Source organism: Gobio gobio (assembly GCF_949357685.1).
Source record: "Gobio gobio genome assembly, chromosome: 13".
Taxonomy (NCBI): Eukaryota; Metazoa; Chordata; class Actinopteri; order Cypriniformes; family Gobionidae; genus Gobio; species Gobio gobio.
In genome coordinates this window covers 45,978,726-46,005,574 of record NC_137106.1, presented here as the reverse complement: position 1 = coordinate 46,005,574, position 26,849 = coordinate 45,978,726, and the positions used below count along the sequence as shown (strand labels likewise).

The following is a 26,849-nucleotide window of genomic DNA, read 5'->3' as shown; positions in this document are numbered from 1 at the left end:
CAGGGAGACTAAATAGGGTGTGCTGATGAACTGCAGCTGATGCGCTGATCAGCTGCGACAGGTGTTACGATCAGCGACAAAGCAGTCGCTCCGCCCAATCCACAGACACACAACACACACACAAGATATGAGACAGTGAATTCATGAACCGTGACCCCTGCTTCAACCATGTTTCCGTGCAAAAATGGTTTGCTTCTTACAGCGAAATAATTACCTAGCTTGGGATCGAGGACCTCCTGGACCCTGGACACATCTGGAACTGTGATGAAACAGGCCTACAGGACCACTTTGTGTTGTGGCTGAAGTAGGATCGCCATGCTTTGAAATTACTGCAAATGAAAGGGGAGAAACAACAACCCTGCTAGCATGTCTCAATGCAGCAGAAGAGTATGGGCCACTACTTGCGATATTCAAAGCAAAAAGGCTTAGGGCTGAATGGTGTTTTGGGGCACCAATCAATACCCTTGTCAGAATATCAGACAATGGATGGATCAACTCTGAAGTGTTTTTGGATTGGGGAAAGCACTTAATAGCTCACCTGCCCAAAGAAGATCGCCTTCCAGATGTGCTTCTTCTTGACGGACACAGCAGCCATGTGTTTAACATTGAGTTTCTTACACTTATGAGAGACAGCAATGTGCATGTAGTGTGCTTCCCTCCTGTCAGTGTCAGTTTACATAAAAGTTTCAATGAATTTGGGGCCTGAAGCTTTTTTTTTTTTTTTTTCTCAAACAAAAGATTTAAATTACCTTTGGACTTTTTTTTTTTTATCTTTAGACTCTTCTTTTACCTCCTACATGTGTTCAGTGAAAGCTGGGGGAGAGAATTAAACATGTTCAATGAAATTTGGGGGAAGACAATTAAATTTGTTCAATTACATTTTGGGGGAAGACAGTTAAATGTGTTCAGTGAAATTTGGGGGTAGACAATTAAATGTGTTCAGTGAAATTTGGGGGAAGAGAATTCTGTAATGTATAAACATTGAGTAATAAAGTTTAACAGAAATAAACATGGGATTCATGAGGAACAGACAGTGTGATTTTGCATATGAAATTATATCGTATCGTAATTATAAAGTATGAACTAACTTGTGCAACAATGCATTCACTAGCCAAAATCAATGACAAGATGTACTGTCCCAATCACCCAACTATATATTTATATTTATAAAAAATGTGGGGCTCAGTTTACATAAAAGTGTATGTCACACCTTTCATTAGCTTTTTTCCTTCCTCAAATGGATTGGTAACATCTTCAGTATTACAGATATGTATTATGTGTTGGGCTGATGTTTTTAATTTATGGCAAGAAACCTTACAAAAGGCGGAGATTCAAAAACTGTCCCAATGACCCTTAATTCACCCTATCTATCTATCTATCTATCTATCTATCTATCTATCTATCTATCTATCTATCTATCTATCTATCTATCTATCTATCTATCTATCTATCTATCTATCTATCTATCTATCTATCTATCTATAACAATAATAAGAAAAGATGACATATGTGAAATGTATTGGTGAAATACATTTAATAACACAATGATAAGTTGATATTACAGTGCTTTTTATACACTTTTTTATTTTAGACACACGGAGTGTGTGAACGGGGCTTTTATTTTGGTCTTGGTGTATGACGTCATAAGGCCGCGGCGCTCCTGCATCTGTTGGGATTCGGCTGAAGAAAGGTTTGTGTTTTAAGCGTTTGAAGTGACACATAATGAATTACATATTATCAAATGTAACACTGCATTGCATTATCTAACATTTATCAGCGTTGTGTGAGTAAAGTAACACAATAAACTCATGAGTAACAGAAGGAGCGTCTCATTTCTCTCTTTATCGTGAATCAGTTCAAACATGAGCTCAGTCTCTGGCGAGTGACGAGAGAAACGGAGCTTTAGACTCTCCGGCCGTTTCTCAATATGCGTTCTTGTCTGTACTTGTATTCTCGTGGACTTGTGAAACGTTAGGCTTGTTTGAGATGCGCATCCCCTCAACTTTTCCCTCATCACTTCTCTCTGCGTTTCATGTCTTCTACAAATCATGACTACATGCTCTGCTGATTCCTCTTCTTGACACCCCTCACACAATCCTGACTGATGTTTTCCTATCATCTTAAGGGTTATATTTAATGTGCAATGTCCCAACCTTAACCTTGTCAACACTATATCTTCTCTCCGATTCCCCACTTCTTGCCACCTTTAATTTATTTTCTCCCATATTATGCTTTTAACCTCTGCTTTGCTAATTTTGATTTGCATATCTATGTTATCTTTCAATAATGCCCTCTTTGCTAGTTTATCTGCCTCCTCATTTCCCCTAATCCCTACATGCGCTGGAACCCACATAAATATTACCTGACTTTCTTTATTAACTATATTAGTTATTATCTGAAGTACTTCACACAAAATATCTTGCCGGCTTTTTGAAAGAAATTATCTTAAGCTAGCTAAAGCTGATGAAGAGTCAGAGCATATCAATGTTTTGTCCTTTCCTGTATTTTCCGCCCACCTTAATCCAATTAATATTGCCAACATTTCTACAGTACATACTCCTAATTAATTTATCCGATGTTCTTCTATTTATACCAATTCCTTTTCCTGGTATTACCACCCCAAACCCAGCTCGGATCTTTGAATCTCGTTCAGCAAAAAGAACGAATCTTTTTTCAAGTAATTTAGTTAATTTCAGCAGAATCTAATTAAAATGTTACAAGCTACATTTTTCAACACATTTAGTACTTTTGGAATAAAAAATAAACTATAAGCTAATGCAGCCATCGCCAAACTTTGACAAAAGTTTGACTGCATCAAAAGGACCTGCTTATTAGACAACCAAAGAGATGTTTAGTTCATATCAAAACTGCATCTAAGAAAAAGATTGATACCACCGAGTTTCTAAAATAAATGGTTAGGGAAAATATTCGACAGAGCAATTATATTTAATGATTAAAAGCCTACAAACATTTGTTTTTAGATAAACTTGATTTAATTAATGATAAATGCAGTGACCAATCGATTAGATCACTTTTTCGTAAATCTCTCCTCCATCTAGATTAGTTTGGGTTCATATGTTTCCATCATTTGAGTGGGAAGATTTTTGGGGATTTCTTAGTTGGTATTGTGTAACAAATAAAACTAAAGAAGTGTCATTTAAAAATATTCACAGAATATATCCTGAGAAACACACATTAGATATGAGAGGTCACAATTTCTAATGGTGCGTTCACACGAGATGCAAATTATTTACATGTTAAGTCAATGCAAAGACGCGAACAGACATTCTGCGGTGCGATTCACGCGAATGACACGGCACAAATTGAGGGAATTGAGCATTTGACGCGTGATTCGAATCGCCCGAGTTGAAAAATCTGAACATTTGCGGATATTCGTGCCGTGTTAACCAATCAGGAGCTTGCTCTAGTAGTGACAACAACAATGAGGAGAAAGTCTGTATATTAATATCTGGTTCAGACAATATGATTATCACAGTGATAACATTAAATGACATGAAACACAACCCAGTCTCTTTTTGTTGAATGCAAGTTTATGTTTGATCAATATTACAAAAGTATAAGTAAAAGGTATAATAACAATTCAGTCAAACATTCAAAGTCAGTGCTAGTCGGCTACAACTGTAACGTAAAGCTATAGCCTAAAAATAAAAAAGTAATGAATCTTGACTTTGCCCTCAGCCTAAACGATTTGCCAGGGAACAAATTATAGATCCATGTAGGGATGGCTCGATACCACAATTTTGTCTTCGGTATGGTACAACAATCTAATACCGAAGTACCGATATTCAGAGATGTATAAAGTACTAGAGACCAAGACTTGAGTAAAAGTACAAGTGCTCTATCAAAAAAGTGACTTGAGTAGAAGTGGAAGTGCTCTTTAAGCACCACACTTAAGTAGAAGTACTAAGGTATTCAAAAAAATTTGTACTTAAGTATTACAAGTAGTTTATTTTAAAATTTACTACTCAAGTACTGAAAGTAAAAGTACAAGTATTGTGTTATGTAGTTATTAAAGAAAGTAGTCAAAAGTTTGAACATATTGTTTTTATTATTTCAAATGATTAACCTAAAGGACAATCAAAATTCCTTTGTCTGTAACTTTTTGTAAACAAAAACAGATTAAGTATGTCAATTCCCCCTTTAAAGCATCCCTCCCTTCTCTTCCCTGCTTGTTTTTTTTCCCTCCACAGCTTATTACCTTCTTAAACTAGTGTGCATAAAGCAGTCATTTTCGGAAGTTACACATTTTCTTTTCACCCTCAACTTGTTAGGGCAACTAAAAGAAGATCTCAAAGGCCAGTACGCAACATTCAAGTATTTCTTATGTAAAAACAAAAGTGATTAGAGCACCTAAAAACACGGAGCTTAAATATTTGTAAATAAAAACAGATCAAATATGCCCCTTCCCCTTTAAAGCATTCCTACCCTCTCTTCCCTGCTTGTGCTTTTTTTTTCTCCACAGCTTATTCCCTTCTTAAACTGGTATGCATAAAGCAGTCATATTTAGGAAGTTAGAAATCTTTGGTTTATCCTCAAAAGAAGTTGGTTTTCAAAATTGAATGCATTCAGTCTCGCTCTTCTAGGGCTAAAGACTAATCCTGCGATACTAAAAAGCCTCTCGCAGGCTGCTGATGCTGGAAGGGGTGTGTTTAACTTAACAGACAACTTGCACACAGCTGGAAAAGACTTGAGCAAGTCCATGTTGTCTGCTGAACATGACAAATACGCATCTAGCTGTTTGGCGCTGTCTTGTGCCTTCGAACCCTGCATGCCAGAAAAGAAGTCGTCTTCATCAGATGAGCTGGACCTGTTGACCTCACTGGACTGCAATGAGGGGTCTTCAATGCTTCGTTTGATATAGTCCATTCCTGAAATATAAGAGTGTGTTATAAACAATAATAATAGTTTCAACCGATCATGACAGAAACCACAGATTTGACATGACGTTGTCAGTAAATGATTTTAATGGAAATGACGACTTTATACTTCAAATAATTCCCCAGCATTTACAGCCTGGCAGACCTTAAACAGGAAGGCTTGGCTGCCATACTACTAGGCTAAAGAGGAAGGCTCCCATACCACATAATTTCTCACTCTAACATCATAATGCCCTGTTTATAGGTATGTTTGCAATATCTTCTATGCAGGACAAGCTCGTGTGTTTCCATATTAAAAAAAAATTTCAAAGTAATCCCCAATTTTTGAGCGGTACTGTATGTGTGACTCGTGATTGCAAATTGGTAAAATACACAAATAATGCACCCATACACTATATTTCTTACCTATTTTGATTGTCTCATCTTCCTGTGTCCAATTTGTCCTGAATTTTGGAAGGAGAATAGCAGCGGCCACCAGCTCTGGGTCTTCCATCATGGGGCCAAAGCGATTCTCAATGCCCACCTGCAAGGCATCCACAAGCGGCTTGCAGTACTTCAGCGGCAGCTTGATCCTGTTCAGCTTGATTTTCAGGAGCTTGACGGTTGGGAGCAGCCACCCTATCTGGACATTGGTTTCAGCTTGCAAAATGTTAGTTGCTTGGGCGACTGGAGTCATGACAGCAGAATACTCTGACAGGAATGCAAGTTCAGCTGGATTAAACCTGTGAAGAAGACAAGAACATATAAACAATAAGAGACAAAAAACAGCATTGCTTCATGATTGGATGATTATCATGCAATTAATTGGTACATCGTTCAATGTTAATCATTCAATTCAATGTTGTACAAGTAGACAATATGGACCAGAATTGAGTTTGAACAGAAAGAGTAACATATGAAACATTTTTAAACTTACATTGGAACCTTCAAATCGGTGCAGAAAACTCTCATTGTTGCCTCTCCCTTTTCTTTCACTATCCTGAGCAGTCTCTCCACAGCCATGAACACAGAGTTCCATCTTGTTGCATTTGGTCGCACAAGCTGGAGGGAGCAAGCATCTTCCACGTTGAGGATCTTGAACATTTATTCCAAAGTGCATTGCACTTGCCAAATGTTGAGTAGTACAATTTCTTGTACACGTCATTGGACACTGCCTTGCTGGCATCGGCAGTGGCTATTAGGTTAAGAATGTGGCATGCACAACGCTGGTGCTTTGGGAGCTGGAACTCAAAACCATCATCCTCTTCCAAAAGTGAAGATACATCGACAAACTCTACCTCCTCCTCATCTTTGTCTGCTTCTTCTTCCTCCTCCTCTTCCTCCTGAACTAGAGCACCAGTATTGTTATTTTCATCTTCACCAAAGACTTTGAAGGCTTTAATGAAGTTGGAGCCATTGTCCGTGGTTGTTCTGACTATCTTCCCCCGAATGTCATACTCAGCATGGATATCATTAAGTGCATTTGCCAGAAGGTCGAAAGTGTGAGAGCCTCTTAATCTTTTACAGGCCAGGGCCACTGAGCACCTTTTTAAACTTTCCGGGTCCAGCCAGTGAGCCGTGACCCCAATGAAACTACGCCGCCTGGCAGACCAGCAGTCAGTGGTTGTCGCGATGTGGTCAACAGTTTTCATGGCCTCAATAATCTTGATCTTCATCTGTTTGGCAGCATCATCAATCATAGATGTGAGTGTGATTCTTGTCATTATTTTGCTATTTGGTACCAGGTCAAACACAAAATCGCGTAAAGCTACTTGCTCTACAATGTTGAAAGGCTGAAGTCCTCGGACAACATACTTCATGATTGCCTTGTCGATGGATCTCTGCGGCATCGTGGTCCAGCTACCCATTAATGTGCCCTGCTTGATGGAAGGGGAGGGAATCGCAGTCTTCTTCTTTCGCTTTGCAGATGTGAGTTACTCATATCTACTCAAGTGGCAGTCATGCTTGCTCTGAAAAGAGACACACAAAAAAAGATATAGTTTTACCTTCCCAGAATTATAACGTGAGCAACATTATAGGTGAGTGTATTGTGTAATAACTGCTGTGACACTATTGATAAAAGCTAAATTAATTAAAGTCAGTTATCCACCATAATTCTATATAAAAAAAATTAAGCAAGAAACCGAATAACCAAAGATCCTTCATGGATTCTGCTTTAGTACTTCTCTGCAATTACTTGCAAAACCATGTAGGCCTAACTTGATACAACCAACCATGCATCATGAGAAACTGGAGTGCGCGAAGACCACTTGAGATGCAGACAAGTTGAGATGCTTTGTTTGTTGTCAGCACTTTGATTTAATTACCAAAAAATGTATTTTGACTAATTGTCTATTTTTTTACCATATACAATTGAATAAAATTAACAGCTAGCTAACAACAACTTGCTTTGCACTTTTTTTCTGTTTTCACCTCACTCCAGTCTAAACTAGGCTAAATTATTTTTAGGTAATTTTTCTACAGTCATATAAATAACCTGAAAATACTGTAGTTCATTCAGATTAAATCTTACTAACCAACTTTTAGTAAAAAAAAATGGTTTAAGCACACTTATATTCTCATTTCAAGAGGCATTCTGAGTAAATTTGTTTGTAACACTTTACAATATGGTTTGATTTGTTAACATTATATTAGTTAATGTATTAGACTAATAACTAACATGAACTTACCATGATCAATACATTTGTTACTGTATTTATTAATCTTTGTTAATCTTAGTTAATACAAATCTTAGTTAATACAAATACAGCTCGCTCTCTCTCTCTCTCTATCTCTCTCTCTCTCTCTCTTTCTTTCTCTCTCTCTCTCTCTGCGCTGCGTGACAGCCTTTATGATAGCCAGCTAGTTAACGTTAAGTGAACACCGCAGCATGTGGCTAGTTAGCAAAAGGGCTTAAGATTTGTGTGACTGATTTGTGATGATGTTTGTAACTTACCTTGATATGTTTCTTCAAATTCGACGGTGAATTTTTGAAGGCCAGTATTTCACAACCTTTCGGGCGGCAGAGTAAGCACTTCATTCTATATGAATTATCTTTCAATCCGACATATAGGAACATGGACTCTAAGTAGGGCCAGGGGTGGTCTCCTTCCTCACTCTCACAGCCATGATCACTAGAAGTTGAAGCGGTGGAAGGTGGTGTGTTTGGTTCGTCCATCTTTTAAGATGATCTAAAGGCAGAACGGGAGCGCACGCAGTCTTCTTGATCGCTTGATTCGCTCAATGATGTGCCAGCTTCATCAAACCTGCCATCTACCGTTCTGGCAGTGGTAATGTGGGTTTGAAATGGAATGATTATAATTATATATAATTGTAACGAGTAACGATTCAGCACATAAAAAAAATATCGGAGTAAAAGTATTAAACTCATCGAAAATATGTACTGAAGTAAAAGTGGAAGTAGGAGAAAAAAATAATACTCTAGAAAAGTACAGATACTGCCTTTTAGTACTTAAGTACAGTAGTGAAGTAGTTCTACTTCGTTACTATACATCTCAGCCGATATTAAATCGATACCATACAGGGTCTGAATTTTGATGCGGGTATTGCGCATAATTTTACTCACTCTCGCAAGTTTTGGGTTTATGAAGCGGGAAATTACCGCAAATGTTTATTATTAAATTAATCAACAAAGATTATCACATCAATCAGTCATTTGGAAACTTTTTTGTATGTAATTTCAGCATTACTGCGCGTCTCCATTCTCTCAAAATGAGCAAATTGCTTCTGGCTTCAAAAGACATCGCACCTGCACTATAAAAGCAATCTGCACGCTCAGATTCAACACTTTCTCTTCCGTTGCAGGACAACTGACGGAAATCACTGCCCACGTCTTCTTAAACCTCGCCAATTTGAACTTGCAAGCAATTTTATAGCATTTCGTAATACATATGGGATGAGAGCTCTTTGAGAGAGAGTTTTCTTTGCGCTCATGCCAACAACAAACACACACATAAGCCTAAAGAGCTCGCGCATTCCAAATTAAGTTGTTTTTCCTTACACACAAAATTATGTCAAAAATGTCAATCTTTAGTGAGTAGTTACATAAACACAGTTGGTTATGTCTTTCGCGGATGTAAAAAGTGCAATAGTATGCCTGCAAATATTATGAGGTCTAAACGTCACTGGTTGAAACGAACGCTGGAGATTTCTTTATATTTAAACTATACGATCTTATGTATGTGCGTTAATCAGTGTTAAAAGAAAAATGTCTAAATTAGATCGTTAGAATTATGCATTCACCTGTCGATCTCTTAATGTCTTACAAGTCAGGAATTAAGTGACCGATGCTTGGCAAGGTTTGATGGTTCTTCAGCAGTTTTATAAGCAAAGTAATTCCAAATTTCACGTCTACTCCTCGCTTTATTAATGAGTTTTGTGCGTGTTGAGTGAGATTCAACTGCTGTATTCATCTTGTTCTGTTGCCACATTTGCCGGTCTCACATCAGTTTGGGTAGCGCGCTGCCACCTAGCGATGAACTTCGGAACTGCAGCATATACCGAAATGAGCAAAATCATGATATCGTACCGTTTGAAATAAAATATATACCGGTATTTTTCCAGTACCGCGCATCCCTAGATCCATGAGACCAAAGATCGGCCGTTAGATCTACACAAGACGAGTTATAGCTCGAGACACCACAGAGACATCAGAGCCAGCGGCAGACGTCAGAAGGACTAGCCGAGGAAAGGCTGCTCTCACCGGCATTGATGAGCGCTGCTGATCAACTGGAGCTCACAACTCCGAAAACGCCAGATAAAATGTTCAAATAGGCACTCTTTTTATAAATAAACCACAGATTTGAGCTTTAAACAACTACATTATCGGCTGAAAAAGTCTTAAAACTACGTTTTGTCACACATTAACAGTAGATTTTAACAAAAAAGACTTAAGACTTAAACACAGCCCATGTCAGCCATTTCTCGACGAGCCGGCTGGCAGAAGCCCCTCCCATGACGCGAATTTGCGTCTGTTGTGAAGCGAATTTCACGCGCGAATGAAGCAAGCGTCATCAGACTTGTGCATTAGAGTTAGAGCCCGACCGATATTATCGGCCGATATTAGGCTTTTTCCAAACTATCGGTATCGGCATTTATGATGGCCGATAAATGAATATAAAAAAATTAAAAATAAAAACAACGGACGAAACACCGCTCAAACACATTGAGTGTTGGCGTTTCATAGTTTGTCCACCAGAGGGCACTCTACAACGTGCCGGCTGGCAACACCACCAGCTGAGTCATGCTGAGCGCTGCATTCACAACACAGATCATCTGTGAAGTGCATGTAAGTTGGCAACGAGACATACATTGCTTGAATAACAATTAAAAGAACATCCCCATCAGTTCTCTTAACTCAAATAACATGACACAATTTGTAACTGCCAAAATTTTTAAGTGCCAAGTTTTGCTGTTACATGTAAGCCAAGAGAGCTGGTAATTACGTTAGGTTGTTACACTTGACTGACTAAGTTTAACTCGGACAATGTGACTGAATAAGATGTATTTCTTTAATAGTCTGACAGTTTGACAGCATGAGACGTATCATCTCTTCCCTGCCCGTTATTTTGAAAAAGTATACATATTTCTAAATTATAACATCATAGACTTTAGCTAACCACAAAGCTAGCTAATGCCATGGCTATCAGTGGGAGACCGCTAACATTAATGCGCCTTGGAAATCACAACAAACTTATTCTGCCTAAATAAAGTAATGATTACTGTATTTATAACTAGTATATATGTAGTTCCAGTCCCTGCATTGTAAATCGTAAGTTAAGCACGTGAAGAGTGAACGAAAGTGCGTTGCTGACTTCGTTCAGACGCAGCATTAACGAGTCACATGATGGATTTACTGCATCATCATCAGTAGTAGATTTTAGATGGCAGGCAGCAAATGATGATTGAAAATGGTTTGTTGTAGCTTGATGGATAGAATTAAAAGAGTGCATGTAAAGGAATAAGCAAGTTGACATTGTAATTGTAAGGTAGCTCATATTTATACTGTATATAGTTTATTTTTTAGGCTGTTGTTGTTACTTATCAGAACTTCTAGAACTTAACTGAATATTTTTTTCCCCAGTCTTGCTCAGTTATATTTATAAAGCTTACCACATCTATTAATACTGGTAACTTTGATTTTTTGTTTTGTTTTTGTTATTGTGTTTTCGTCCAAACGACTTTTAAGTTTCATATCTTAAGTTTGTATTTTTATACATTTTATTTATCAGAACTTTAATGTATTTTTATGTTCCTCTGTTCTGTTGTGACAATAAAACAAAAGTTTATTTTTAAACTCCTTTATCATTATTTTAGAGAGGCTGAGGGATCATGAATAACTACAAATAACTAATGTATAAGGGAAATCTGTTTAAGTGTTTTTTTTACGCGTTTCTGTTATTTTATTTATTTATTTATTTTTAATTTATATCGGCTAATATATTGGATTTTTAAATGACCAAATATTTGTATCGTATCGGCCTTAAAAATCCTTTATCGGTCGGGCTCTAATCAGAGTCCTGCACGGGTGCGGGTACCCGACGGGTGACCCACGAATATTGCTGAAACGGGTGAAAAACATCCTAACTGTGTCGGATACGGGTGCGGGTCGGGTCGGGTCTGACAAGAGAGAACACAAGTCTAAACACGGGTTAAAAACAGTCACGTGCAAACGAATATATAAAAATATATGCATGTATATTGTATATGTGTTCCTAAATACATCTACAAAAATATGCATTGCCTGTATTTCAAGTTGATAAAACAATTTAAAATCCATATCAGTTTTTTTTGTGGCCGTGCGATGGCGTGCGCCCTCCCAGGAGAATCACAACCTCGCGCAATCTACCTGCACTGCAGTCGTTGAGATGGATCCTGAGGAGTTGAAGAAAAGATCGCTAATGAAGCACGCAGATAACCGTGGTAACAAACCAAGCACAAGCAGTTCTATCGAACAGTATTTTTCAAAAGGGGACAGAACTGAATGTGCCTCAGCTGAAGTTGTCCTTGTGTTAGGCTAATGGTCTTATAATAACTTCTGTATGCTGGCAATAAACATTTTTGGAAGTGTGTCTATAATGTGATATGCTAAACTGATTTTATTTCGGGTGCGGATTTTAATTAGTGCTGTTGTCGGAAAACGGTTGGATGCGGTTTTAAGCACTGCGGGTTTGGGCGGGTGCGGATTTACAAAATCGGACCCGTGCAGGACTCTGATATGACTTTTTCAAAAGAAAAATATTGTAACACAGTTTGTTGATAAGGAAGGAGGCAGGAACAGGCGAACATTTAAAGACTTTAATAAATAAATAAACATAAACTGAAAGTAAAAGCAGCAGCTCCTCACAGACGACTGCCGTGCACACTAGGGATGAAACGGTATGGAAATTTAACATCACGATTATAGTGACCCAAATTATCACGGTTATCAATATTATCACGGTTTTGTTCAAACGAAATGAAAGTGTTCAAAAAGAACAGATGCACACACTTAAAACATTTCAACAAGTTTTATATTTGAAATTCAACAAACAACAAATAACTAAAGCAGCTCTAAGCACTTTTTTAAGCTAGATTCTGTGGGATTTCCTTCCTTAATGGCCGTCATCAATAGCAACGCATAACACATAAATAATAATAATTTGTCGTAAATATAATCTCTAATATTATCACTGTAAATATATTCCCAAGCAATATTCTCATCAGTGTTCTATCAGACACATTTAAATCAGCATATTTTGTGTTAGAGCCCAAACAGTATCCTAGTGAAATAATGCATATCCATATTTCCATGATTTGACAGTTTATTTTATTAAATATCAAAATGTGTGCATCATACCTGACACCTAGATGAACACTTTACAGTCTTTTTATGACTCTTTTTTTAATGACTTATGTCATTCTCTTCAAATGCTATTGAAGTTTGAAACGTGTATAACGTTACCAATGTTGTATGTAACTTTAGAGACGGTCCCTAAATTCGCCTGCGTTATGCCAGTCATATCAGATGCGCTGTAGCTCTGCTGTGTTTTTTTTAAACCATTTTCGCTGCTGAAATAGAACAAAAACAGTCATCCACTGTATGATGAGTGAATCTCCTGCGTACAGCACACGTTTATCTCTGCTTTGAGTGCAGATTTCAGCAAGAGAGAGCGGCGCGCGCTCTGAACAAAACTCCGCTAATCTGAACGCCTCTGATTATGAGATATTGCATTCATAAACTCAATAGAAGCACGTGTAAGTGCTTATAATGCGCAACGCGATTATAACAGATGGCTTTTGAGAAGACTATTATAAGTTCAACAGCCATGTGGCTAGTGTGCAGCCGAAATAACGTTACACTCGCAAATGGCGGTTGTTTATGTCAAGCCCTGATTATTATCCCTTAAATGTCACCCTAGTCTTGTCTGAATTTGTTCGTTCGCTTCACGTTATTATTTCCCAGACGTAGGTTTGGTATTGAGGTCAAAGTCCACTTGCCTTGCGTTCGTAGTTTTGAAGTGTTTTCCCTATTACAGCGACTTTCTTCTGGCATGTTTGCAGACAGGGTGACCATCTTAGATTAAGTTTCCCTCAGGACTTTTGTAAAAGCCAAAATATGACCACGCCTCAGATTTGGTCCTTTTAGAAGGCAGAACAATCCCCCGAGTGCTGTCACTGCTTTCTGCCATTTCTCCTCATTCAGAAAACAGCGGTGCGCCAGACTGACGCTGACTGGACAAGATTTACCGCGAGTTTTCACAACCGTGATAATCACACGCGGTTTTAATGATAATAAAATTTTATACGATATTACTAACCGTCACTAAATTTTATCGTGGTTTATCGTGAAACCGGTAATCGTTTCATCCCTAGTGCACACACATGACAAAACATAAACAAAACAACGTAAAGTCCATGCCTGGTCCTCTCCTGTTCTTCACTAGTGTTGCTTGTCCTTATATGCCTCCGGCTCCCTCATGAGAGGACTCGAGACCGGTCTCACTCGCTCCTCCCATGTCTCTCGCCACAAATATATATTATCGATTTGTTTTATATTATGGAAATGTTATATTCATCAAATTAAACGGAGTAACTCAAAGCCAATTTTGCTAATAAACATTTAAAAAAAAGTCTGAAATGAATTTAACATGTTTGTGATGCCCTTTAAGTTTAAGTTCAACTTTTTTTGTTTCTTTTTATTTCAATTGTTTTGTTTTAATTTATACTTACAAAATGTGAAAATGTGTCAAGAAACTTGCTGTTGAATTCTGTAATTTTAAAAGTTCAATAAAAATAAAACAAACTATCACTGGCCAGTGCGCTGAACTACTGACCTAGGAGAGATTTTGTGAGGATTTAATTTTCTTTCTGGTAATTTTTCTCATCTTAAACAGGACGAACACACACAACTCCTGGTGAAGTGACTGAGATCCACGCGACACTATTATAAAGATGCCGTTTATTAAAGAGGAGAGTGAAGACGTGAGGATTGAAAAAACATTCAGAGTGAAGCATGAAGAAACTGAGGAACAAAGAAAGAAAGAGGAGAACGAAGACATGAAGATTGAAGAAACATTCAGAGTAAAACGTGAAGAAACTGAGGAGCAAACAGGTTGGTTTCATTCTCAAATCTAAAGTATGACCTAATATTGTGTTGGTCCCCCTTTTGCCAAAACAGCAAGAAAAACAGAGAAGTAGAAGGCACGTTTATATGCAGAATTTTCATTATCTCAGCCTTTTACCCCTTTGCAAAATATGGATATTTTTGGACAATTCCAGAATATATGCGTGTGGTCTCCTACCTTCCCACCCCCTCCAGCATTTCAATGCTTCTGGACTGTTAACAAATTTGTATAATTTTAGCTGATCATCAATCACAACCCCAAGGTTCCTGGCTGTCCTGGACGGAGTTATGGTTGATGATCTTAGCTGAATGGAGAGATTGTGATGCAGTGCTGGTTTGGCTGAGACCACAAGCAGTTCTGTCTTTGCAAGGTTGAGATGCTGGTGATGTTCCTTCATCCATGCTGAAATGTCTGTTAGTCAGGCAGCGATACGAACACCAACCGATGGATCATCAGGTTGAAATGAGAAGTAGAGTTGAGTGTCGTCGGCATAGCAGTGATAGGAAAAGCCATGTTTCTGAATGACCGATCCCAATGATGACATGTAGATGGAGAAGAGAAGTGGTCCAAGCACTGAGCCCTGGGGAACGCCAGTGGCTAGATGATGTGACTTAGACACTTCACCACTCAATGACACCCTGAAGGACCTACCTGAGAGGTAAGACTTGAACCACTGGAGAGCGGTTCCTGAGATGCCCATCTTCATGAGAGTTGACAGGAGGATCTGGTGATTAACTGTGTCAAAAGCAGCAGACAAATCCAGTAAGATAAGTACTGTGGATTTGGAGGCTGCCCTTGCCTGTCTCAGTGCCTCCGTAACTGAGAGCAGGGCAGTCTCAGTTGAGTGGCCGCTTTTGAAACCGATTGGTTGATGTCCAGGAGGTTGTTCTGTTCAAGAAACGTAGAGAGCTGATCAAACACAGCCCTCTCAAGTGTCTTTGCAATGAAAGGTAGAAGGGATACCGGTCTGTAGTTTTCTAAAAGTGCTGGGTTTAGAGAGGGTTTTTTAAGCAGTGGGGTTACCCGAGCCAGCTTAAATGCTGTGGGGAAAGTCCTGGTGTGAAGAGAGGTGTTGACAATGTGAGTGAGTGCAGGAGTAACAGAAGAAGAAATGGCCTGAAGGAGGTGAGTGGGCATAGGATCAAGCGGACATGTAGTGGGATGATTGGAAAGGATGAGTTTGGAGACATCTGCTTCGGAGAGCAGAGAGAAGGAGGGGAGCGTGTGTGTGATGGTCGTTGAGATGTGTGTGTCGGTTTGTGGTGTGGAGAATTGGCTGCTGATGGAAGAGGTTTTGTTTGTGAAAAATGATGCAAAGTCATCAGCTGTAAGAGTTGACGAAGGAGGGGGGGGGGGAGGACAAAGGAGCGAAGAGAATGTTTTGAAAAGTGCACGAGAGTTGGAGCAGTTGTTGATTTTGTTGTGGTAGTATGTAGTTTTAGCAGTGGAGACATTAGTAGAGAAAGAAGCGAGAAGAGACTGATACAGGGTTAGGTCAGTAGCGTTTTTAGTTTTGCGCCACTTCCTCTCTGCCGCCCGGAGTCCAGAGCGATGTTCACGGAGAACATCGGACAGCCAGGGGGCAGAGGGGGTGGTGCGGGCTGGCCTGGATGTAAGGGGACAGAGGTTGTCTAAGCAAGATGTTAGAGTGGAGCAAAGAGTGTTAGTAGTACTGTTAGTGTCTAGTGCTGAGAACTGAGCAGGTGGAGGGAGTGAGGATGAAACCATAGTGGATAGACGGGAGGGAGAGAGCAAGCGTAGATTACGCCGAAAGGTGATCTGCGGAGGAGTGCGTGTTGTGTCCGGAGTCAGTATGAGGTTAAGAGTGATGAGAAAGTGATCTGAGGTGTGCAGTGGAGTAACTAAAGTGTTGTCTGTGGAGCAGTAGCGTGTGTAGATCAGGTCCAGATGGTTACCTGATTTGTGAGTAGCTGTAGTGGATACTCGCTTAAGGTCAAATGAGGTCAGAAGAGTGGTGAAGTCAGCAGCCTGGGGTTTATCAAGGTGGATGTTGAAGTCACCAAGCAGTACCAGAGGAGTGCCATCCTCAGGGAAGTGAGAGAGTAAAATATCCAAATCATCCAAGAAGTTACCCAGTTGACCTGGAGGGCGATAGATAACTACAACATGGATTTTAGCCGGGTGAGTGATAGTGATTGAGTGTGACACATACTTCATAAAATGTATGAAAATTATGGAAATATGTGGTTCAGATCACTCAAACTGAAGTGGAGGTGCATAAATGGTCAGTAATGGAGCTTGGAAGTCATCTAGAGGAATAGTTAGGCACTGCTAATTTTTTTTATATATCAACCTAAAATTTTAAACAACTTGTTCATATTTCTGGCTTTGATTGTCTTGTAGTTTTAGAGTAAAACATATTTCGTAAAATACATATTATTATAAAATATTATTATAAAATATATATATTTACATTTTCATAAACTTAAACTTTATAACTTTTTTACTTTCATAAATTATTTGACATCTACAATAATCTGCCAAGTGTCTTCTTTAAAACAAGACCAACCGTAGGTATATATTCCAAAGCCTTCTTTAATTACAGCCATTTAAGTTTGGATAGTGCATTTTCATGTCTATGTGAAAAAAGAGGATGAAGGTGATTTAAACCTGTTTTTCTCAATATGCCGTTCCTAAAAATCATAGTGATCAGCCGACTTTAGATAACCAGAACTTTTGGTTCAGACAAGCCTTGAAAGATATTTGACAAGGGCTTGGCCCCAGCTTTCATATGGTATCAAAAGCTGTAAAAGGTTTTCGTAGATCACATCACATATTATGATTTGCTAGTACAAGTCATCTAAAGCCATTCCATAGCTAAATTTCTTTCCTCCGCTGTTGCTGTCAATCATTCTCCATTCAGCATTCAAACTGCGCGTCGCGTTCGGTTACAGTCAGCAGCAGCACGGTAAAGCTCACTCCAAGATGATATATTCCCGTTATAATACTTGATATGTAGATCAAGTATTATAATTAATTTATCTTCCTGGAGTTTATCTAGCGCAGTGGTTCTCAAACTTTTTATGCCAAGTACCACCTCAGAAAATATTTTGCTCTCCAAGTACCACCATAATGACCAACAATAAAATACAGTAGCATGGTTGGCTTAAAGGCCAATTTATACTTCTGCGTCGAGTGTACGGCGTCGTCGTGAGCATTTATACTTCTGCGCTGTTGTCTGCGTCAATGTGCAATTACACATGCAGACGCAAGTAGGCAGTGTCCTCGGGCATGTTGGTGTAATCAAGAGAACAGCCGAAGAAGAAGCAGCTTGTTGTGTAGAATCTGTACATTCATGTCGGAATATCAGCAGCAGTGAGAGAGCGGCTTTTCTTGCAGCTCGAGTTGTTGTATCTAATACAAATTAAGCATCTCTAGTTGATTAGTAAAGTTAAATAAGGCGATCTGGCGCTGGAATGTGTTTGTGAAATCATGCGGTGCTCGTGGCCGCTGTTTTCAGCAGCGGTGGCTCGAGCAATCGATTGCTGTTGCGGAGACTTCATTCACGAAATATACCCTAATGTTTCCCTGTTCTTGATATACAATTACTGATAAACATCTTTGGTTTTAATGAAAAAATAAATAAACTATACTCAGCGGATCTATGTATTTATTTACTACCATAAAGAATCGCTGGACTGCAAAATATTGTGTTATAGCAGTCGTAAGGAACTATCATCCAATTTCTTGACACACACACACATACACACACTCAATTTATTTATTGACCTGAGGGAAGGGTTCTGGCAGACCAATCACAGCGCTTGCGGTCCGCGTAGAATTGACGTGTTGTTACATTTTTGGAGAGGTGTGCGTCAGGGTACGGCGTATCCAGCGCGTCTATGCGTAGGGTACGCTGTACCCTCTGCGTGCACTCGACGCAGAAGTATAAATTGGCCTTAACTATTCAGCTACATCTCTGCACAGTTAAACGAGGCAGTTTTATTCCTAATAAGAATTTATTATTGTCAACCACTTTAACATTGTAAATACAACGTTTGTATATTAACACTGCACTGTACAGGTTAATTAAATAATTATTAAATTAAAACTGTACTATACTTAAATGTAAAAAAAAAAAAGTATTGCGTTTTAACCATAGACTGTAGTTTTTAACATTACTTTATTTAGTGATTCCTCTGCGTACCACTAGAGGCAGCCTGGGTACCACAAGTGGTACTCGTACCACACTTTGAGAACCACTGATCTAGCGGTTTCTGAACGATGTTGTAACTTACTCGCTACCGGGTGACAACACAAGGACTATTAATTAGCATCACATGCACAATAACCGGAATTTAAAACTGTGAAGAAACAAATAAACAGTGAACTGTTGGACAGATATACATAGTAGACTAGGATTTGTGCGCTCAACATCTCCTCTTTTAATGCCGTGGACTTTTCAATGCGCACTCACGCTGCACTGCGTGCTGACTCCATGTTGCTTTAAGCGCATCATTCTGCACCCGGGATGCGCATAAGCGCTTTGTTGCAGCTCTGTTTTGAAGCGTTTAATATATTTACATAGTTTTGTGCACTGAAATATTATAAAAAAAAATTATCTCACGTATCTATCATATCTTTGTTGCCCCTTTACAGAGCTTCACATTACGTTTACAATAAACTATAAATCTTGTAATTTTATATTATTTGTGTAGGCACATATAATTATTTACATTCATATATAAATATAAATTAAATTAAAATTAAATATAAATATAAATATAAATAAATATAAATTTATAATATAAATATAAATATAAATTAAATATAAATTGTTTTTCATAAATGTATTTAATAAGAACAGAGTAATTTGTACATTTTCATTAACATTTTATAAAATTAGTCCAAAGATTTTTTTTCAAGAATTACTTTTTGTAATTGCAATTTTTTTAACTATCCACTCACCTAATTTAATATATATTTTTGTCATAGCTTATGATTATATATTTTTACTCATTTATTGTTTTCTCTATAATGAGTGTGTAGCCTACTTAGTGGATTCTGGATTGTGTTTAACAAATAAAAGAGGGACGTACAGATATTCTCTCTAGAAATATATGAATGATACCCTTTTATTTTGCCAGATTGTTGTGATTGTTTCAATTATTTACTGAATTGAATAAATATTTAAAGGTGTTAGCTCCAATCTTACACTGCAAAGTGATAACTTAAAAGGGATTAAATTCATAATTATTTAATGATCGAAGCACACAAAAAATGTATGACAACGCCTAAAACTGACAATTAATTGGCAAAATCGCGATTTAGGGATGTGCCGGTGAGGAAATTTTCCCACCGGTTAATTGATGTGTGACAACACCGGTAATACCGGTATCACCGGCGGAGGCTTTTAAATCACTAATTCTATCTAACCGAAAGTAACATGCACACGACCGCTCTGAACTGAAAACGTGCCAGTGTTGCGTATTCACACACCGTGAATGACAGCTCGTCTGTAAATGCGCGCTCTGTGAGGCCATGGGTGCGTCTCAATCAGTTCCCTAGTTCAGTAGTCAGGGCACTGATCAAGCATTGATCAGTCTATGATTGAGATGCACGCCATGAATGAATAACAGTTCGTCCGTAAAGCCTCGTTTATACTCGACGCGTCCGCACGAGCGTGAGGGTGCGCGCGGCAAAAATAAATGCGCGCAGTCAGCGTAGCGGAGGCTCGCACTGCGGAGCCAGGCGAAAGTAAACAATGCGCGCTCTGTGTGGCCGTGCACATTTAACTTTCGGTTTTGAATTAGCGCCAATTCGGCTGCGGGTTGCTTGAATTATGGGTTCATTAGTCTATTATTTTTAATGAAAAACACAACAACAAAACAAATGACAAACTCCCTTAAATAGGCGCTTTTACGTTTCGCTTTGAAACCAAATCTTCCGCGATCATCTCAGTCAGCTCCTCACTCTTAAATCTGATGAATGACTCCTGCCGCTGCCGAGACTCACGGTCGGATCCTGCTTTATTAAGCAGATACGTTCAGTTTTTATTTGTATGGTCTGTTCTCTAACTGAACTAAATTATTTTATTACTATAAAAAAATCAAAAAGACGGTGGGCGGTGCCACGGTGGGCAAGTGATGTAACCGGTGTTGAGTCTGGACACCGGTAACACCGGCAACACCGACTATCGTAGCAAGCCTAGTAGGATTTTACCGCCTCCGCCTCATTTTGAGCCAGGAAAAACCCTGCTATACACCATAAATTCTGAAATTAAAAGTGGTTTCTTTTGATACCAAGCAAGATGGGGATTTGAAGACATTAAATCAATGATACATCATCTTTGGTAGAGAGAGCATTTTCTTGTGGTGCCCCCCTGAGCACTTGGTGCTCTACGCATGGCGCGTAATGGGAGCAGCGGCACTGGAAGTTTGTCTCTAGTCTTTGACCAAATGGCTAGTGCTGGTCTGGTCTCCTGTGCTGCCATTGAGGGTTCCAGGCATCGTGTCTGCTAAGGTCTTTCAGGAGAGCAGAGGTGATAATAAAGTTACATTCTTTGTTGCATATGTAACCAGAGACCGTACCCTTTCGAAAAGGGAACTTGCACTGCGTCGTAACGATGCTATGGGAACGATATACCCACACCGCCATGCTGAGGGGAGTGCCTGCCCACTGGCAGTTACAACTGTCAGAACAAGCAAATTCACATGAAATGCCTGAACCACTCCCCCTCAGGTCACACTGGGCTGTCAGTGTCATAGCCCAAGCTATAAGCCTTAAGACGAACCTTAATACATATTAGGTTCCTTTTCCTGTCTCCTAAAAGGCCTGGGACCAACCACTTCAACAGAAGGGGTCCCTTTAAGGGAATGTGGCTAGGGGACCCGAAAGAACCCCAGCCAAATCACTACCCAGGGAACATATTCACCCGAATGCCACCAGGGAGGCCTGACCTAGTGCCATTTATTTTGGAAACTTCGGTTTGGCCAGCCCTGTCTGTTCAGAAACATAGCCTCCGGATAGTGCCTCAGTGAGGCATCCAGACTAAGGGACGGAAAAACTGGCAGTCCTTCTCAGCCCAAATCTCAGAGACGGGTATCCCCTTTACCACCCTTGCTAGCGAGTGGAGTCTAGTTGCTCAATCCAAGGATCTACAAAGCACTTATGTTTAAAGCACTAAGGAGGCAGGACAGGGCTATAGATTGATCTGCGACCGTCTGAATAGACTCAGGCGGCTGTGTGCTCATAAACGACCCTCAGTAAGGGGAGCACCTGAGCAGGCCTGGTGGGTAACCCCCAGCTGTAGGCTAAACTACCATAGGTTCTATTCTGCAAAGAACTGGTAATAGAAAGTGCCTGACCTTGGGAACTTCACCTTCAAAGAGGCCTACTACCTGATAGCAAGTTTTTCACGGAGGCCTAAGGGAGGCCTACCACCTGTTAGCAATTCATGCCGGCTGCCAGAGCATCCAGACTCGCCTTTATGGAGGCCTACCACCTAAAAGCAAGCCCTCAGGGATGCCCTACAACCTGATAGCCAGCCAGGCTAGTTGTCCAGATGCCATACATAGGTACTTGCCTTCAGGGAGGCCTGGTGAGGCCTGCTACCTGCTAACAACATATGCTAACTGTCAAAGTGACTGAAACTCAGAGCACCCTTTCAGAGAGGCCTAGTGAGGCCTACTAACTGATAGCAATTTATGCAAATTGTCAGAGTAACATGACAATTGAATCCTCAAAGGGGAAAGCCAACACATACTCACACACCCAGCTCAAAAACCTGGTGTTATATTCAGCCACCTACAGGGGAAAACTTAAATATAACTTCCTTCTTCCTAACGGTTGACATAAAACCCATACTCTATACAGGGAACGAAGGTCTGTAACAAATACATCTTTTAGTGTTATCACACAAAATAGACCACTCTCACCTGCACCCGCCAATTAACCAATCGCGGCAGCTGCTTTGATTGGTGCACAGGAGAGCTAGATCTGTGGTGCGGCGCAGTTCGACCACCACATCAAGAGTTACAAACCTACCCCTGATTGAGATCCTTCAGCAGATCTGCCTGGTATACCTGAAACACCGCCATGGTGTGCAAAGCAGCACCAGCCTGACCTGCTGCCTTGTATACCCTGCCATTAAAGCACAACGTAGTTTTGAGAAGTTAGATGGCAGAGTTAGAGCTCTCAGTGTTGATGCCTACCCATATGCGAGATAGTTCACAAACGTCCCGTCAATCAGTAGAATCTACACATACCCAAATTCCCCTATCCCCTCGAAGTTGAATCGCTGATGTCGATGAATATCGGGCCGAATATGGGTTCTTCCATGCCCTCTATATCTCTGTAAGAAGATCAAGAAGGAATGGAAGGCTCACCTGAGCCGACGGTTTATGGCCAGGGAGAAATCGATCATCCAATCTATCACAAACGATTGCTCCTCTTACGCGCCAACATGGCAGCTGCAGCCTGCCTGCAGCACGTTCCATAACATTCATCAGCTCAGCATACACGGTCAGGGTGGCTGAGAAGATTCAGGATTTATTTACCACTCTTCACCAGCCATCCCTTAGAGCACTTGCTGATAAGTCTCGTCAGCCGCCAGATCGTCTGCGAGGAGTACACCCTCTCGCGACGATCGTTGAGCTCCATCTGAGAAAACCCATGATGCGGGACCGCAGCACCAGTCCCAGATGCCAAACCCTCTTCCCACAAGAAGAGAGCCAGACAAGAGCAGAGCGATCTCAGATTGAAAAACACTTACATTTACACACAAACAACTCCATATGAACTGACTGTGCATGCTCTTGATCCCAGGCCGTAAACACACAGCTCATGTGCATCACATAATGAATTTGTATTACCTTAACTCGAAGCACTTCAGACAGAACAGTCCCTGAAGACGAATGTGTGTTTGCAAGGCGCCCATATATACTTCCGGGTCGCATGTTGATGACATCATGGGCTGTCGCTGGTCAATAGGATTACCGGGATTCGATAGTGATTTCAGACACCTGTCACGCTGTGACGTTATATCACTAACGTCGTTCCGACGCAGTGCGAGTTCCCTTTTCGAAAGGAACCAGTTTTTATTGACGACTATGTGCACAGCTCCCAGATACCGGAAGAAATTCCACTCCGTAAAATCACATCCCAAGCAGTTGTTAAAAATTTAACAAAGACATGGTCTGAGTGGGACGAAGGAGTTCCTTTGCTTTTATTCTCAATCCGTGAAATAGTGCAGGTTTTTGGTCTTTGGCCATACTGTGAGAGGACCACTGAAAGAGAATGTTCGGCATTGAGGACTCTACGAAAACAAATGTGTTAGATTACGTCATTGAATTCCATAATTGGCTTCATAAAACGTCTGCTATCCCCCCAACCCCACACCACTACCCACCCCCTGGAGTAATACCCATGGAAATAGGATCTAGTTGTATGTTTGTTGTCTGTTGCTTTGTGCCATTAAACTGGTGTTAATTAGCATTTGTCTCTTTTTGCCTTAGAACTGACGGTGCTGAAAGAGGAGAGTGAAGTACTGAATGAAATGGAAGCGAAAGATCAATTTAAGAATAATTATTTCATAACAAGGGAAAAACCTTTTAGTTGCTCACAGGCTGAAAAGACTTTGTCACGAAAAAAGTCTAAAAGTAAGGGAACTAGAAGTAATTTCACCTGCCAACAGTGTGGAAACGGATTTACTCTAAAAAAAAGCCTTAACAGGCACATGAGGATTCACAATGGAGAGAAGCCTTGTACCTGCCAACACTGTGGAAAGAGTTTCGCTCCAGGAGTAAGCCTTAAAATACACATGAGAGTTCACACTGGAGAGAAGCCTTACACCTGCCCTCAGTGTGGAAGGAGTTTCATTAGTAAAGGACACCTTAACGTCCATATGAGAATTCACACAGGAGAGAGACCTTTCATCTGCCAACACTGTGGAAAGAGATTCGCTCTAAAAGGAAGCCTTAAAGTTCACATGGTAGTTCACACTGGAGAGAAACCTTATACCTGCCAACAGTGTGGAAAGAGATTTGCTGAAAAAGGAAGCCTTAAAAGGCACATGCAAATTCACACTGGAGAGAAGCCTTACACCTGCCAACATTGTGAAATAAGTTTCACTCAAAAAGGAAGCTTTAACAGACACATTGGAATTCACACTGGAGAGAAGCCATACACCTGCCAACAGTGTGGAAAGAGTTTTGATCGGCATGAAAACCTTAAAGTCCACATTAGAATTCACACTGGAGAGAAGCCGTTCACCTGCCAACAGTGTGGAAAAAGTTTCAACCAAAAAGAAAGCCTTAACAGGCACATGAGAGTTCACACTGGAGAGAAGCCTTGTACCAGCCAACAGTGTGGAAAGAGTTTTGATCAACATGAAAACTTTCAAGTCCACATGAATGTTCACACTGGAGAGACACCCTACACATGCTCTCAGTGTGGCAAGAGTTTCACTAAAAAACTAAACCTCAACAGACACATGAAAATTCACTCTGGGGAGCAACTCTACACATGTCCTCAGTGTGGAAAGCGTTTCAATCAAAAACAACACTTTGTAGACCACATAAGGATTCACACTGGAGAGAAACCGTTCACCTGCCAACAATGTGGAAAAAGTTTCAACCGAAAAGGAACCCTTAACAGGCACATGAGAGTTCACACTAGACAGAAGCCATTTACATGTGGACACTGTGGGAAAAGTTTTAGGTATAAAAAATTGCTGGAGGACCACATGTGTATTCATGAATGAGAATGATTTTTGCGCGTTTGTATGATTTTTATATGACATCAGTATGGTATGAATTGAGAGACTGTATAATGTGCAGATTATTGTTACAGTATTAAATCACCTTATAGGCCTGAATTCCCAAATAATGTCCAGTGACTGAGAGGAATAAAGAAGCCAGTCAAATGAAGAATGAACTAGTTACAATTTTACATGTCAACAGAAGTATAAATCTGCATCAACTAAAATGCATAAAAGGACCTGCACAAAATGATAAACAAAAAAAATTATATAACAAGGCTTTTTGATTCAAAAGATACGTGGAGATTATCCACAGTCGCTACAGTGCAAGCCAGGGCTTTCAACAGGCCAGGCGGGGCTAATAGCCTCTGTCCTGTAGCGCTGAGCTCAAAATCACACTGGCCCTCATTTATCAAAAGTGCGTACACCAAATTTCCAGCGTACACCCAAAACCACGGTGACTTTGAGATTTATCAATATGGACGTTGGCGTACGGCACGCTCAAATCCTACGCCAGCTCAGGAGGTGGTGTACGCACGTTTTGAGCTAGTGCGAAAATGCAGAAAAACTATTCCTAACACCACAAAACGCACTGACAAAGATATGCTATATTATGACCCACTGTAAAAAAAACAACAACAACAACTTAAGCCCTATTCACACGGGATAAGTACGCTATTATCTGGGGACCTTGTGTGATTTAGAAATTACTCCCCCACATCTGAGTTTTGCGTGGCGCATTCGCACGGGATAAGCTGTGATTTTACTCGAATTTACTGACTTATCTCCCGGATATGATGTAAAGACTTGAAAATGTTTTTTTCGTTATAGATATAGCTGTATGAAATTATAAACAGTCGTATCAATATCATTTTGATTGTTTTATAGTAATAAAAATAATTTTGTTCAGTTAGAGAACAGACGCAATTAAAAACGTAACTGAGCAATAATAACAATATACGACGGAAGATTCAGTTTCAAAGCTAAATGTAAAAGTGCCCATTTAAGCGAGTTGTCATTGTACTGTTCTGTTTTTGTGTTTTTCATTAAGAATAATATTAAACACACCATTTACTCCCAAATTGGTGATCATTCTAAAGTGAAAGTATAATCTGCGCGGCCGCACGGGAAGTCATAACGGTGCGCATTATATGCAGCCTAGCTCCATTCTTCATGAAAGATAAAGATAGAAATGCGCACAGGACACAAAAACCTTGCAAAAATGATATAGGATCCGCCTAATCCCGGCCAAATCACAGAGATGCCGATTTGCACGGGACTATATTATCACAGGACCTCTGTGTTTGGCGAAATATGGTATGTAATTTGCGGGGGAATACATTACATATTACAGACATGGCCGATTCGCACGGGATTAAGATCACAGACATTCTCTGCAATTATTACAAATCACCAGAGGTCCCCACATAATAGGCTACTAATCCCGTGCGAATAGGGATATAGTAATTATAAACTTCAGTGTTTATTTTTGTGCAACATGGACTTCAATGTTTAATTTGTGTGACTTTACCAAAGCATTTGATTTGTAGGCATATGTATTCCTCCAGTTGCGAGCCAGTGCGCTTTACCTGACAGTTCAAGGTTAGGCCCGGCAGCTGCGCACGG

At 39.9% G+C, this 26,849-nt stretch overlaps 1 protein-coding gene across 1 annotated transcript; it reads left to right on the top strand.

The window, feature by feature from the left end:
• The first annotated feature begins 1,624 nt into the window (after positions 1 to 1,624).
• LOC307136632 (uncharacterized protein) lies at positions 1,625 to 25,477 on the top strand. Its single transcript, XM_079833826.1, has 3 exons — positions 1,625 to 1,690; positions 14,273 to 14,490; positions 23,980 to 25,477. Exons 2-3 carry the CDS (start codon positions 14,331 to 14,333, stop codon positions 25,224 to 25,226), a joined length of 1,407 nt encoding a protein of 468 aa, XP_079689952.1. The 5' UTR covers positions 1,625 to 1,690; positions 14,273 to 14,330; the 3' UTR covers positions 25,227 to 25,477.
• The last annotated feature ends 1,372 nt before the right edge of the window (positions 25,478 to 26,849 follow it).